Genomic DNA, 12,927 nt, shown 5'->3' on the forward strand with positions numbered 1-12,927 from the left:
CGCGGGAATGTACCACCACTGTGCCGGCCTAACCTTTCCGGTAAAGGGCGGCAACGGGGGAGCCCATTTCAAAGTCTTACTCGATTGACTCGTGGCATGGAAGTTAGGTACACTCCAAGTAGCAGTAGGAAGACTGATGAGCCGTGGGAATTGCAGCTGGGCCGAAAATATCAACCTCTCTCGTCAATCAATCCCGTCTTGACGTTTCCCCTTTTCCGAAAAGAAAAGAAACCCCGGGAGCTGCGCGAGATGCAACAATGTCCGTCAGAAAAAATGCACCTGCATTCACGCTGGTGCGCCAAGAGATTGGAAGGTAGCTAGCTGGATGGCCTGTTGGCTCTGTTTGTGTATGGAGCGGCAGTTGAGTTTATGGAGAAGAGAACAAATCGGCACTGCCACTGTGGCATCAGCAGGAGAGCAGAGCGCGCGCTCCGCGCTACGACGTACTCTACTCTACTGGCACCCTGGCTTGGCGTTGGCTAGGGACAAGCAGCGCACCGGACCCGATACACGGCGTCGCCCTGGCTCTCCCACCTGCCCTGGCGCTACGTGCTCCGGTGGCCGATCCGTCGTTCTCGATCCCGAGAACCCCACTCCACTCGCCCCTGTTTCCCGTCGAGCACGTACGTGGAGCCCCGCGCGAACCCACGCAGGCCTCGCTTGCGCCCGGTTTTAATTCCCCGTACTGCCGCAACCGGTGTTACTGCAGGCACCAGGTGGCCGTGCCCCGCCCCGACGTGACCTCGCCCGGCCGCAAGAGCGCGCCGGTGACATGCGCCGATGCGCACGCGCACGCAGCACATCGCGTCCGATCGAGCCTTCCCGCGGCGGCCACATGGCGCCGACGCCGCCCCCGCCACCTGCTCCGCGGCACCCCACCGCCACGACACGCGCTCGCCCCTCTGACACCCTGCGCCCACCGCGGTCAACCCCACTCGTCAGCCGGAGCGAATGAGCGACGGCCGACGGTGGCAACTGTACTGGTAGCGAGTCGCGTGTTTAGAGTACTTCGGCTGGCACGCACTCGCGCTACACATCCCACTCTTCTTCCACGGCGGCCACTAGCCACTTGACTTGCCCACCCCTCGACCTCGCCGCGATGACCAGCCAGGCTCCCTGAAGCGCCGGCATTGCGCCACCCGAACATCCCCACCCCACCTCTCGGCTTCCCAGGTGCAATGGCGTCCTCCTCGTCCCATCGCAGGGCCGGCGCTCCGCTCCTCCTGCTGCTCTTCTGCTGCATTTCCACGGTGATCACCGCGCAGTCCCAGTCGCAGCCGCAGACGACGCTGCAGTCCTCGCAGGCCAAGGCGCTCTACCGCGTGTGCCGCCTCCTGGGCTTCCCGCCGGCGCTGGCCGCGCTCGTCAAGTCCCCCGACCCCTGCGCGCTGCGGCCCACGCCGTCGCTCGCCGTGGCCTGCTCGGCCGGCCAGGTCACGGCGCTCTCCGTGCGCGGCGACCGCCGGCCCGACCCGGCGTGGCGCACCGCGCTGCCGTCCAACTTCTCCGCCGACGCGCTCTTCACCACGCTCACCCGCCTCCCGGCGCTCTCCAACCTCTCGCTCGTCGCGCTCGGCCTCTGGGGCCCGCTCCCGGGCGCCAAGCTGCTCCGCCTCGGCGCGCTGCAGGCGCTCGACCTCAGCGCCAACTACCTATACGGCGGCGTGCCCGAGCAGGTGGCGCGCATGTACTCGCTGCAGAGCCTCGTGCTGTCCGGGAACTGGCTCAACGGCACCGTGCCGTCCCTCTCCGGGCTCGCCTTCCTCCACGAGCTCGACCTGGGCCGGAACAGGCTCGACGGCGCGTTCCCGGAGGTGGGGAAGGCGGTGGCGAGCCTCGTCCTCGCCGACAACAACTTCACCGGGAAGATCCCGGCGGAGGTGGCCTCTCTCGGCCAGCTCCGGTTCCTGGACGTGTCACGGAACCGGCTGGAGGGGTGGATCCCCTCCGCCATCTTCGCGCTCCCCGCGCTGCGGCACATCAACCTGTCGCACAACAAGCTCTCCGGGCAGCTGCCGGCGAGCACGGCGTGCGCGGACGCGCTGGAGTTCGTCGACGTCTCCGCCAACCGGCTCATCGGCGCGCGCCCGGCGTGCATGCGGTCCAACTCGTCGGCGCGCACGGTGCTCGACGCGGGCAATTGCTTCCGCGACGCGAAGCTGCAGCGGCCGAGCACCTACTGCAGCCCGGGGGCGCTCGCCGCCCTGCTGCCGCCGCCGCAGGGGAGCGGCGCCGAGCAGGGTGGGGGCAAAGGTGGCGGGGTGGGGATGGTTCTTGGCATTGTGGGCGGCGTCGTGGCAGGCGCGTTGCTTATCGCGGTGGTGATGGTGGTGGTGCTGAGGAGGGTGAGGAAGCAGCACCCCGGGGTGATGGCCTCGCCCAAGTCGCCGTTGATAACGCCGGCGAAGAAGGGGGGCGGTGCAGCGAAGGTGGCCCAGAAGATTGCCACCCCTGCCGATAAGAGTAAGATAATAAACAAATGCACCCTGCATTTGCTTTGATTGCTTGATTTCATTTGTTACTGTCCGCTTCAGTTAATCTGTACCATGTTGTTATTACTCTTTACCAGTTTCATTTAAGAGGGGACACAAGATCATGGGCATTGTAGAAATGAATGAGTAATCTATGGTTTGTGGTTCAAAAGAGAACTGAAGGAGTAGTTTGAACTTTGAAGATCACCGGTTGCTTTAAGTTCCTCTTGCGTATTTTATTTTTGAATCAAGCCTAGTGACTCACTTAAGTCAAAGTATTATGGATCTTACTTAGACCCTGAGTTTTTAGAACATGGGAGGGACCCTTATTCCTTGCTCCACAGAAGACTTTGATAAAACAAAGATGCAAAGTCAGACAACCGAAAAGGGAAAGGAAAACAATGAACAACGACATAGTATTAGTGATCAGCCAACATTTTGCAGGATAACATGCCTTGCCGAACATGAACTGCATTTTCACAGGGCACGCATCCCAAGCCGCCATGGTAAATACGCTGGAAGTACCAGCGTATCGCGTATATACCGCGGAGGAGCTCCAAGAAGCCACGGACAACTTTGCATCCTCCAACTTGATCAAGAAGAGCCCCCTTGCACAGGTATGCCATGCATCAATGCAGCCCTTTTCAGCCATAATGGTTGAGCTTTTGTTACTTCAGTCCTGCAATTCAGAGGTTCAACATATACTGCAGATGGCCTGATCATAGCCATGCACATATTTTGTTGTTGAAATATTGCATGTTAAACATGCATGTTCAGCTCTGCTAGGTGTTCAGATGGGATCTTGTCAAATGGTCCACTCAAGCATCTCCATTCATAGTAGAGTACAATAGTGGTCTGCCAATTATTGTCCTTATGTAATTATTATTATGGTAGCCGCATTTGGTTCACGTCTTATACACCTGATAAATAAAGAAAAAAATTCTCTGTATTATTGGGGCTTGACAGCCTGGCAAAATGTACCCTGCAAAAAAAAACTGGCAAAATGTGGACTTCCATACCCCTAATTACTTCACACATGGAGAAATTGCTTTCATTTTTCACTAACAGTGATGGTACATGATTAGATTATTCAAATCTCAATTGCTTTCATACCCCTTATTATTGCACATATTCGAAGTACACACGGGCGTGTTAGGCAGAACAACACACTAGGTGAGGATGGTAGCGGCTCCAATTTTTTCCTACCATGTGCACGAAGTCGCAATACACACTCGTATTTGTACACATGGTAGGAAAAAATTAAGATTTGTGCACATGGTAGTATGAGTGTCATCTGTGTGGGTTCTGCTCATCTACCATGTACTATACTTCAGAAAAAGGATAATTCAAATCCTAGCAATTTGAGTCTTTATAATTATGACTAACAAAATTGTTCCCTTGATATTTAGTGGACTCTTTTGGTCTACAATTGAATTGAGACACAAACAACAGTTCATTTTATTATGTATTTATATTATACTACATTGCATCAGTTTATCGTGCATCGTCAGTCTTTTTTTAATCAGGTGGAGTTGAACTCTGTTTTCATCAATTCACCAGCTCTCTCTCTAGCAATTGTGAACCATGGTTCTGTTTTCAGTATAGTTTTCTTCCAGAAAGTTTGTCAAGACTAATTTTATCATTTGTTTCTGCCCCATTCTCCTTCCCACTTACAGCATTACAACGGTCAGCTTCAAGATGGCACAAGAGTTTTGGTGAAATGTCTCAGACTAAAGCCAAAGTATTCTGCTCAGAGCCTGTCCCATTACATGGAGATAATTTCTAAGTTCCGCCACCGCCACTTGGTTAGCATCATTGGCCATTGCATTGTCAATGACCAGGAAAATCCTACTGTTGCTAGCTCGGTATACCTCGTTTCTGAATGCGTAACAAATGGATCTCTAAGAAGCCACCTTACCGGTAAGTATAGCTGGAGGCATCACATGTACCATTACCACCTATAACCAAATAGTTGCAGGTATCTGACTTAACCCTTTGATTTGCTTCACAGAGTGGAGGAAGCGCGAAATGCTGAAATGGCCGCAGCGGGTTACTGCTGCCATTGGTATCGCGAGAGGGATCCAGTTCTTGCACAATGTGACTGCCCCAGAAATTGTACAGAATGATCTCAACATTGAAACTATTCTGCTGGACAAGACCCTCACGTCGAAAATTAGTGACTTCAGTCTCCCCATGATATCAACCAGCAAGAATGGCAAGGTACTTCCAGAATATTGGTCAAGTTTTTATTTATTTAGATTATTGGTGAAGTCCCTCACTTGCCTAACGGACAGATATGTTGTAACCGTTCTTATCTTGCAGCTATTCTCTGAAAACCCTTTCGCTGTCGACGGGGAAAACGACCATGGCAGGTACAGTGTTCTTGCAGAAAGAAAGTGACATCCGCACTTAATAAACTGGAACTAGGGCAGAGCTACTAGTTATCTGAACAGAGAACAGACATGAACCCAATGATTAGTTGTTGGAACTCAAAGGATACGAACCTAACCTATAAGACTGAATGCGGATTTGATTAGGCCGCTCAACCTGTGACCTAAAATGATTATGGTTCTGTCTGCCTGCAGCGCTCAACCTGCAGAACATGGGGACAGGGATGACATATACCAGTTCGGCCAAATCCTTCTCGAGGTGATCACAGGCAAACCAACGGCGTCGCAAAGCGAGCTGGAATCCCTCAGAGCTCAGGTGACTCTCAGTTCTCAAGCTTCATGTTCACATCACACTGAAAGATACTATCACCAAAAGCTTAGAGCTTCATACTTCTGAAGAAATTGTTACATAATGATTCTGAATTTGCGTCCCGTGTTGTCAATCCGTGTAGCTGAGCGAGGCCCTGGCCGAAGACCCGGACATGCTGAAAGACATGGCCGACCCGACGGTCCGCGGCACGTTCGCGGTGGACTCCCTGAGCAAGGTGACTGAGGTGGCCCTCAACTGCACGGCCGGTGACCCGAGCGAGCGGCCTTCCGTCGACGACGTGCTCTGGAACCTGCAGTACTCCATGCAGGTGCAGGACGGGTGGGCGAGCAGCGAGAGCTTGAGCTTGAGCGTCAAATCACAGGCGCAGTGAGTGCAATGCAGTGCTCTTTTGTAGCGGCGCACCTTTGTGGCCTGGCCTTTTGCTGTGGAAGGGAGAAGCAAATGTTACTTGTCCCCCGTATATAGAAGTGTGTTACTGTTTTACTGTTGTTGTTGTTGTTGCCGTAAACTTCATCACTATTAAGTTGAAATCATTAGATCACTAGCTTTTTTATGTTTTTGTTTTTTAAAAGATCACTAGCTTATTTGTTGTTGTTTGTTGTATAAACACCAGGACTATCATGTTGAAACCATTAGATCACTAGCTTGTGCTGCCATTTGTCTATCTACCGATCATCTATATTATTGTACATTATTAAGTCTAAACGATTAAAAGTGCAGCTGTATTATTTAGTGTATATTATTAGCTATTTATAAGCTCTCGTGTTTCGGTTACCGTGGGATCATTCCCCCTTAATCCATATGTGAGGCGGATATAAGGAGGCTTGGACTCGTCCGCCTCATTCCCCCTTAATCCATATGTGAGGCGGATATAAGGAGGCTTGGACTCGTCCGCCAAATCAAAATGACGGGAAGGGCCCTTGCCAAAGCCAAAGCCCATCGGTCCGCCGGGTGCCTCAGGTCGATGAGAAAGCATTCATGGAGTTGGAGTGAAATCCATAAAACCACCACAAAAGCAGTGTTATTAGTGAAAAATCACCACTTTACAAACCATGGCAAAATTCACCGCGCCAAAAAAAATTGAAAGTGGCAAAAAAACGATGAACAATTTTTAGATCTCCTTGTGACGTGGCTAACCGTTTGCGGGGTGACGGCACGCGTAACGGCCGCTAACGACTAGTCTGGCCGGCTCGGTCAAAACAACAGCCAACCCAGCTCATTCACTCACGTCAACTCCACCGCGCGACCCTATCCTGTTCGTCCCTGTTCGTTTGGGGTAAAATGGACAAACGAGACGGCCCGGCGCACGGGCGCAAACGGACTTTTGTCCGCTTTGTGTCCGCTTTCGACCCATCCTTGGCCCAAGTTTGCGCCGGTTTTGGGGTGAAATGGACAGCGCGCGGACGGACGGGACGCGCGCGCTTGTCCTCCCCTGACCCGCCTGTCGGTGGGAGAAACCAAACCCCCCACGCCCATTTGGCGCCATTTCCCCCAAACCCTCCCACATCCCTCCCACCGCCCCCTCTCTCCCCCGTCCATGGCCGATGCCCCGCCGAGTTCCGGCGGCCTGGCCGTCGACCCGCCCGCAAAGGTGAAGAAGAAGGCGCCAAGGAAGCCGCGGTCGGAGTGCACGCCGGAGGAGATCGCCAAGTTGGACGCGGAATCGGCGAAGAGGAGGGAACGGAGAGCGGTCGTCAAGGTCAATGCCGCCGTGGCCAAGTTCGCCGCCCAACGCGATGAGCTGGAGGCCGCGCGGCGCAAGGCCGCGGCCGACGAGAAGGAGGACCTCGTCAACAAAGCGCACGCCATCCTCATGCTTGGCATGGGCCGTCCGGCCGGGTTCCCTGCAGCGGCCGTCGGCCCGGCGAGCACAGGCTCGTCGGTCGCCCGGCCTACGCACTGCCAGTCGCCGACCTCGCGCACCGCGCCCATGTCGCCCGGCTTTCCTCCGCCAAGGCACGACGGCCAGACCCGTTTCTCGGGGTCGTTAGACGTGGGCTTGTTCGCGCCGTCGACACCGCGCCCCGCGGCCGTCATCGACCTCAACGTCATGCCTGGGTCCAGCAGCGGCGGCCGGCCAGCCGCCGAGATGCAAAGAAAGTAGGCACGGGCACCGTTCACGGCCACCATGCCGGCCCCCCGCGTCTTGTTTGACGGAATGCCAACCCCAACGCCAACGGTCGACGACCCCTTCTACAACCAGTACATGGAGGACGTGATCTTCGAGGGTGGGCATGGCCGTGCCTACGACCCCGAGGAGACCCAAAGTCAGGATGGTCGTGCCCAGTACGTGCCCGATGAAGAGGCCGACGACCGTGCTGACTACGACCATGGTGACTCGTGACATGAAGATGATGACATCTATGTCAAAGGTGATGGTGATGAAGAAGAAGGCAATGGCGAGCCATTGTTCATCGACGAGCTCACCCAAAGAGCGGAAGCACAAAAGAAGAGGAAGAGCATTCGCACGGGTTCATACACACAAGATAAAGACAAGTTGATTTGCCAAGCTTGGATGGAGATTAGCCAAGATCCGAGGACCGGCGCGCAACAAAAGGGCATTGTTTTTTGGACGAGAGTCCACAAAACATTCAATGAAAGGAAGATGTTCGAGCCCTACCAAATTACAAGCAACCGTGGCATCGGCTCGATTCAAAAGAGATGGTTGTTCATCCAATAAGAGTGCAACAAGTATCAAGCCGCATTTGAGAGCGTTCAAGCACGACCCGTGAGTGGTCTCGGCGTTGGGGACACTGTATGCTCTCCTCTTCCTAGCCCTTTCCTTACTACGGCCATGAGACTTCGGCCTTGTATATGTTTGCATGTTCACTTCTTTTTGATCATGTGTTGTAGGTATTTCAATCTTTGAAGGCATTCAAGGCCCGGCACAATGACAAGTCATTCACTCTTACGCATTGTTGGACGCTCATCAACAATTGCCCTAAGTTCAAGGGCCAATACCGTGAACTACAAAGGAAGAGAGGACTGAAGACGGCCAAGTTCGCCGGAGGTAGAGATGGCGAGGCGTTGAAGAGGCCGAGGGGCAAGACCAACTCCAAGGTTGATGACATACGTGATGCCTCATCCATGGCATTGCATGACACTTTGCATGGCATGATGTCTCAAAAGGATGTGAGGAACAAGAAGAAACGGCAAAGCAAGGACGAGCAAATGAAGCAATACCTAGACCTTCAAAGAAAGAAGCTTGAGATGGAGGAGGCGACCAAGAAGAGGAAGATCGACATGGAGGAGGCGGCCCGGCAAAGGCAGCTCGACATGGAAGAGGCCACCCGGCAAAGGCATCTCGACATCGAGGCCGACAACGTCAAGGCCAGGCAGAGGCAGCTCGACATCGAGGCCACCAATGCCGCCACCAAAGCGAAGGAGGTGGCCCTTACGATCATGAGCGTGGACCTGTCGAAAATGAGCGACAAGACGAGGGCCTGGTTCGAGGCCAGACAAAAGGAGATGCTCGACGCCGAAGGCCTGAACTAGGTCGTCCGATCGGCGTGGTCGTTCTTTTTGGAGGCTGGCATGGGTGTCGCTCGCCCGCTGGGCCGCTGACAGTGTGCCGGCGAGAAAACATTCATTTTGGAGGCCGACTGTGTTGCCGGCCGCTGGCTGTGTTGCCGGCGAGGACAACTATTCATTTTGGAGGCTGGCTGTGTTGCCGGCCGCTGGCGATGGACGTGTAGGCCGCTGGCTTTGTTGCCGGCGTGATGAACTGGGGCCGTGAACTAGGGCTTGACATTTGAAACGTTGCTCTTTTTTTTTAAATAGACGCGGACAGGACGAGGCAAACGGATGCGGCCGCGCACTGGGCGCACGGCCACCGCATCTCAGCACACGCCCGGACACGACCCCAAATCTCTACTCAAACGGACAGAATTCGGAAAAAACGGACGTCCGTTTGAGGTCGCGTGGTAAAGTTGGCCTCACACTCCTCTCTCGCTGCTCCTTCACTCTCGCGCCCTCTCACCTCTGCGCCACCGCCAACGCCGCTTACCCTCGCCGTCGACACACAATGCCTTCTTGAAAAGACAAGGACGAGATAGCGAGAGAATCTTGTAGGTGCTGACTAGTTAGTAGTTAACTGAATTTACTTTTTTTACTAAATCTTCTAGGTGTTTAGCAGTTAACTAGTTAACTAACTTTCACTTTTAACCGAATCTTGTAGTGCTGACTAGCTAACTCGTTAACTAAATTTTAGTTTTAACGGAATCTTGTAGGTGTTCAGTGACTTTTGGTTTTAACTGAATCTTGCAGGTGTTCACTAGCTAACTAGTTAACTGACTTTTTGGTTTTAACTGAATCTTGCAGAACCCCACAAAAAAAAACTGAATCTTGCAGGTGTTCACTAGCTAACTAGTTAACTGACTTTTGGTTTTAACCAAATCTTGTAGGTGTTCACTAGTTAACTCACTTTTGTTTTTTATCAAAACTTGTAGGTGTTCACTATTCAACTAGTAAATTGACCTTTTGTTTTAACTGAACCTTATAGGTGTTCACTAGTTAGCTATTTAACTGATTTTTTTAGTCAAATCTTGTAGGTGTTCACTAGTTAACTAGTTAATCAAACTTTTGTTTTAATTGAGTTTAGTTTAACTAGTGAACTGAATTTATGTGCTTGACAAAATTTTGAACATGTTTCATGAGCAAAACTATGAAAGGGTGATGGATAGACAGACTTATGACAAAGAGATTGCCAAGCATAAGAAGCAGAATGATGTGAGCTCGAGCTCATAAGAAGCAGATTGACATGTTTCATGGGCAATTGCCAGTGCATAGAGTTTGTGAGCTCGAGCTCACGTGCACCCTTTGCTACATTAAATTTCAACATACATAAAGAAAATTTAAAAATGATTTGTTCGTTCATTCACTTCGATCCGTAAGTAGTTCATATTAAAATATTCAAAACATTTTGTATTTGTAAATGAAGGGAGTACTTGAGTTCGACATCGTTTGTGCTCAGATTCTTTTGCATGGTTCATAAAAAACATATGCATGCATGGTTTAGATTCAACTATACTCCTTGTGTGCTTCAGTTTGGGTAGTTCTGTAAAGCACCAGATACATTCCTTCACTCACCATGTGTCTTGGTTGATGAGATTTCAGATTTGAACTCTATAAACCGGAAAGGAGGGGTATGTCCTCTTGCTGCGAAGTAAGCATAGTTTAGATGGTTAGATTCTTTGTTGCGCATGCATATTTTCAGGATTTTTTTTCAGATTCTATGGCACTACTCTTTTTGTGGTGTACGGTGTGCCCGTCGATTATGAGGCGCTCTTTTACAAAAAAGGACTATACGCGTCATCTTCCTTGTTAGACCAACTAAAACATGTAAGAACATGGTGATAAATTAACTTCTTCAGACTGACAGTTAGAACTGCGTTTACCTTTTTTTCCAGCTAGGAACGCGCTTACTTGGACAGATAGATATCCCCTTCATTTATTTATTCGGGATCATCTCATCACCAACACTAGTAGCTATTCAAATCCAGACCTAGAAATTAGGAAAGTGGACGAGTCAAATATGACATGCCTGGTTCAGGTTCAACTGTATAATCTTTATAAGCTTGTTAGACCAGCTAGAAACTTCTACATCCAACAATTATGAATAAGATTAAGAACACTAACGACTTTTGAGACAGAGACACATACATTTGGCCGGTGTGCTTACTTAGCTACAAATCTCTAATAATCAGCACTACAGATGTAGTACCAGATAATCGGTAGCAAAAGCCCCGTGAAGAGCTACAAAAGTCCATAGACCGCCTAATTGACACCAACGACTAAAATCTTCTTGTGCTTCGGGCCCCCATAGTAGCAACAAAGAGTGTGCTAAACTATTGGCAGGGGTAGAAACTGTTGCGGTTAAGAAATTACAACCTTCCAAATAGAAACTAGCCAATCCATGGGTATACCAAGAAGTTATAAAAGTTGTCTCTGTAAACCAACCCCCTAAAGCGAAATAAGCACAAGGAAAGAGCAATAGGCCAGACCATCCTATCCACAACTACCATTTGGGCGAGTCAAAGTTGACATATATATGCATGGTTCAGGTTCAACTACATGTTGTTTTGCTTGTTAGACCAGCTAAAACAGATAAAACATGATGATAAAACATGATTAACTTCTTCAGGCAGACTGTTAAGAGCGCGCTTACTTTTCATTTCCCGGTAGGAACACGCTTACTAGGATAGATACATACACTGTCTTCATGTTCTAATATTCATATTTTTGTTTCCACAAAGACTTAGACACATACACTTGTCTATACTCTTGGTTCGGCGTGCTTACTTGGCTATAAATAACTTCTCTCTGTTTTAACATCTCCTGTTTCATTACCGCAAGGAACTCCAAATTTCCGATCATCATATCTAAACACGAGAAGCCGAGCGCCTGGGGACGAAAACCATGACTATTCTCTCCAAGGATGCACCTGCGGAGATCTCCCACCCCGCCCACCCGGAGCACAAGCTGAAGCTGACGGCCGCCGGCGCGGCGGAGTTCCAGTGCGACGTCTGCAAGGAGCTAGGCGCCGGGGACCGGTACACGTGCCGGCCCTGTGACTTCGACCTCCACAGCGACTGCGCCCTCGCAGAGGCCACGCTGGCGCACCCATTGCTCAAGGGCAGAGAGCTCCAGCTCCGCTACGGCGACGACGGCGGCAGGACATGTGGCGCCTGCGGCGGGAAGGTACTCGGGCTGCACTACCACTGCGCCGCCAAGATGGGCATGGACCTCCACCCGTGCTGCGCGGCGCTGCCGCTGGCGATCCCCCAGGAGGAGCTCACGCTCGAGCTCCGGAAGGAGGCGTCTCACCGGTGCAGCAGCTGCCGGGAGAGAGGCAGGGGCAGGACCTGGTTCTACCGCTCCACCTGCAAGACCGTGTACCTGCACGTCGCCTGCGTCAGAGAGATCGCTCGCCGGAGCCGTGCCGCCGGCGACGGCTCGAGCACCGATCCGTTCGCTTCCGTCAAGGACGCGGCGCTGCAGATCTACCGCGCAAAGAGGGACGAGAGTGAGTTGGAGCGCGTCATTCTCGAGCTGGTTCTTGGAGGTTGATGCCGCAAAGCTTTTCTCCCAAAGGAAGATTTGCAGGTTGATTACACAATTTGCTAATGAGCCAACGGGACTATTCCGTAGTATGTACTGCCTAAACCGCGTGTGTATTTTATGGACTTTTACGATTATTTCACAGGTCTTAGATTTTCTTTCTTCCATGTAAGAAGAACATTGTCACGTACGTGTAAATATATAGCAAAAAGTCTATGGTATAGAGTTCCAAGAGATGCGTATTGCCGATGTACATTGACTATTCGCTGCTACGTTGAGACTCTGGGGCCTGCCTGAGCAGCAAAATTTGAAGATCACTAGACCACTAGACCAACGTACAACATAAAGCGGGGATAGCTCAGTTGGGAGAGCGTCAGACTGAAGATCTGAAGGTCGCGTGTTCGATCCACGCTCACCGCACAATATTCTTATTTTACCTCCGTAATCTCGGTGTTGTTGAAGACAAAGGTGGTTTACATCACAAGTTGTCAAAGTAAATATCACTTGTTTCGATCCGTGCTCACATGTTGCTTCTGCTAACAATGATTCTTCCACTTTAATCTCCTATGCTCAAATATCATGTTGCACATGTATTCAAATATTTGCAAACACTTCAATCTCTAAAAAAGAGAGTGCTACAGTTTTGTGCGAGTCCTTTTGTAACATATCCCCCCCC

At 51.2% G+C, this 12,927-nt stretch overlaps 2 protein-coding genes and 1 non-coding gene across 3 annotated transcripts; all 3 read left to right on the forward strand.

Moving 5' to 3' along the window:
* Positions 1-837: 837 nt before the first annotated feature.
* LOC119329755 (probable LRR receptor-like serine/threonine-protein kinase At1g14390) lies at positions 838-5,890 on the forward strand. Its single transcript, XM_037602835.1, has 7 exons — positions 838-2,463; positions 2,955-3,088; positions 4,148-4,391; positions 4,483-4,691; positions 4,794-4,843; positions 5,057-5,177; positions 5,314-5,890. Exons 1-7 carry the CDS (start codon positions 1,179-1,181, stop codon positions 5,560-5,562), a joined length of 2,292 nt encoding a protein of 763 aa, XP_037458732.1. The 5' UTR covers positions 838-1,178; the 3' UTR covers positions 5,563-5,890.
* A 5,642-nt stretch (positions 5,891-11,532) lies between these two features.
* LOC119334227 lies at positions 11,533-12,393 on the forward strand. The gene has a single exon (XM_037606831.1). It carries the CDS (start codon positions 11,610-11,612, stop codon positions 12,258-12,260), a length of 651 nt encoding a protein of 216 aa, XP_037462728.1. The 5' UTR covers positions 11,533-11,609; the 3' UTR covers positions 12,261-12,393.
* A 205-nt stretch (positions 12,394-12,598) lies between these two features.
* TRNAF-GAA lies at positions 12,599-12,671 on the forward strand. Its single transcript has one exon. It is a non-coding gene; the product is annotated as a tRNA-Phe (tRNA).
* The last annotated feature ends 256 nt before the right edge of the window (positions 12,672-12,927 follow it).

This window comes from Triticum dicoccoides, chromosome 7A (assembly GCF_002162155.2).
Source record: "Triticum dicoccoides isolate Atlit2015 ecotype Zavitan chromosome 7A, WEW_v2.0, whole genome shotgun sequence".
Taxonomy (NCBI): domain Eukaryota; kingdom Viridiplantae; phylum Streptophyta; class Magnoliopsida; order Poales; family Poaceae; genus Triticum; species Triticum dicoccoides.

What these genes read in the sequence shown, in the direction of transcription:
- LOC119334227 (XM_037606831.1), top strand. Translation starts at nt 11,610, where the DNA reads ATGACTATTCTCTCCAAGGATGCACCTGCGGAGATCTCCCACCCCGCC.
- LOC119329755 (XM_037602835.1), top strand. Translation starts at nt 1,179, where the DNA reads ATGGCGTCCTCCTCGTCCCATCGCAGGGCCGGCGCTCCGCTCCTCCTG. An exon ending in TCTAAGAAGCCACCTTACCG is followed by an intron (nt 4,392 to 4,482) that starts GTAAGTATAGCT and finishes TTTGCTTCACAG; the next exon opens with AGTGGAGGAAGCGCGAAATG. An exon ending in GGGGAAAACGACCATGGCAG is followed by an intron (nt 4,844 to 5,056) that starts GTACAGTGTTCT and finishes GTCTGCCTGCAG; the next exon opens with CGCTCAACCTGCAGAACATG.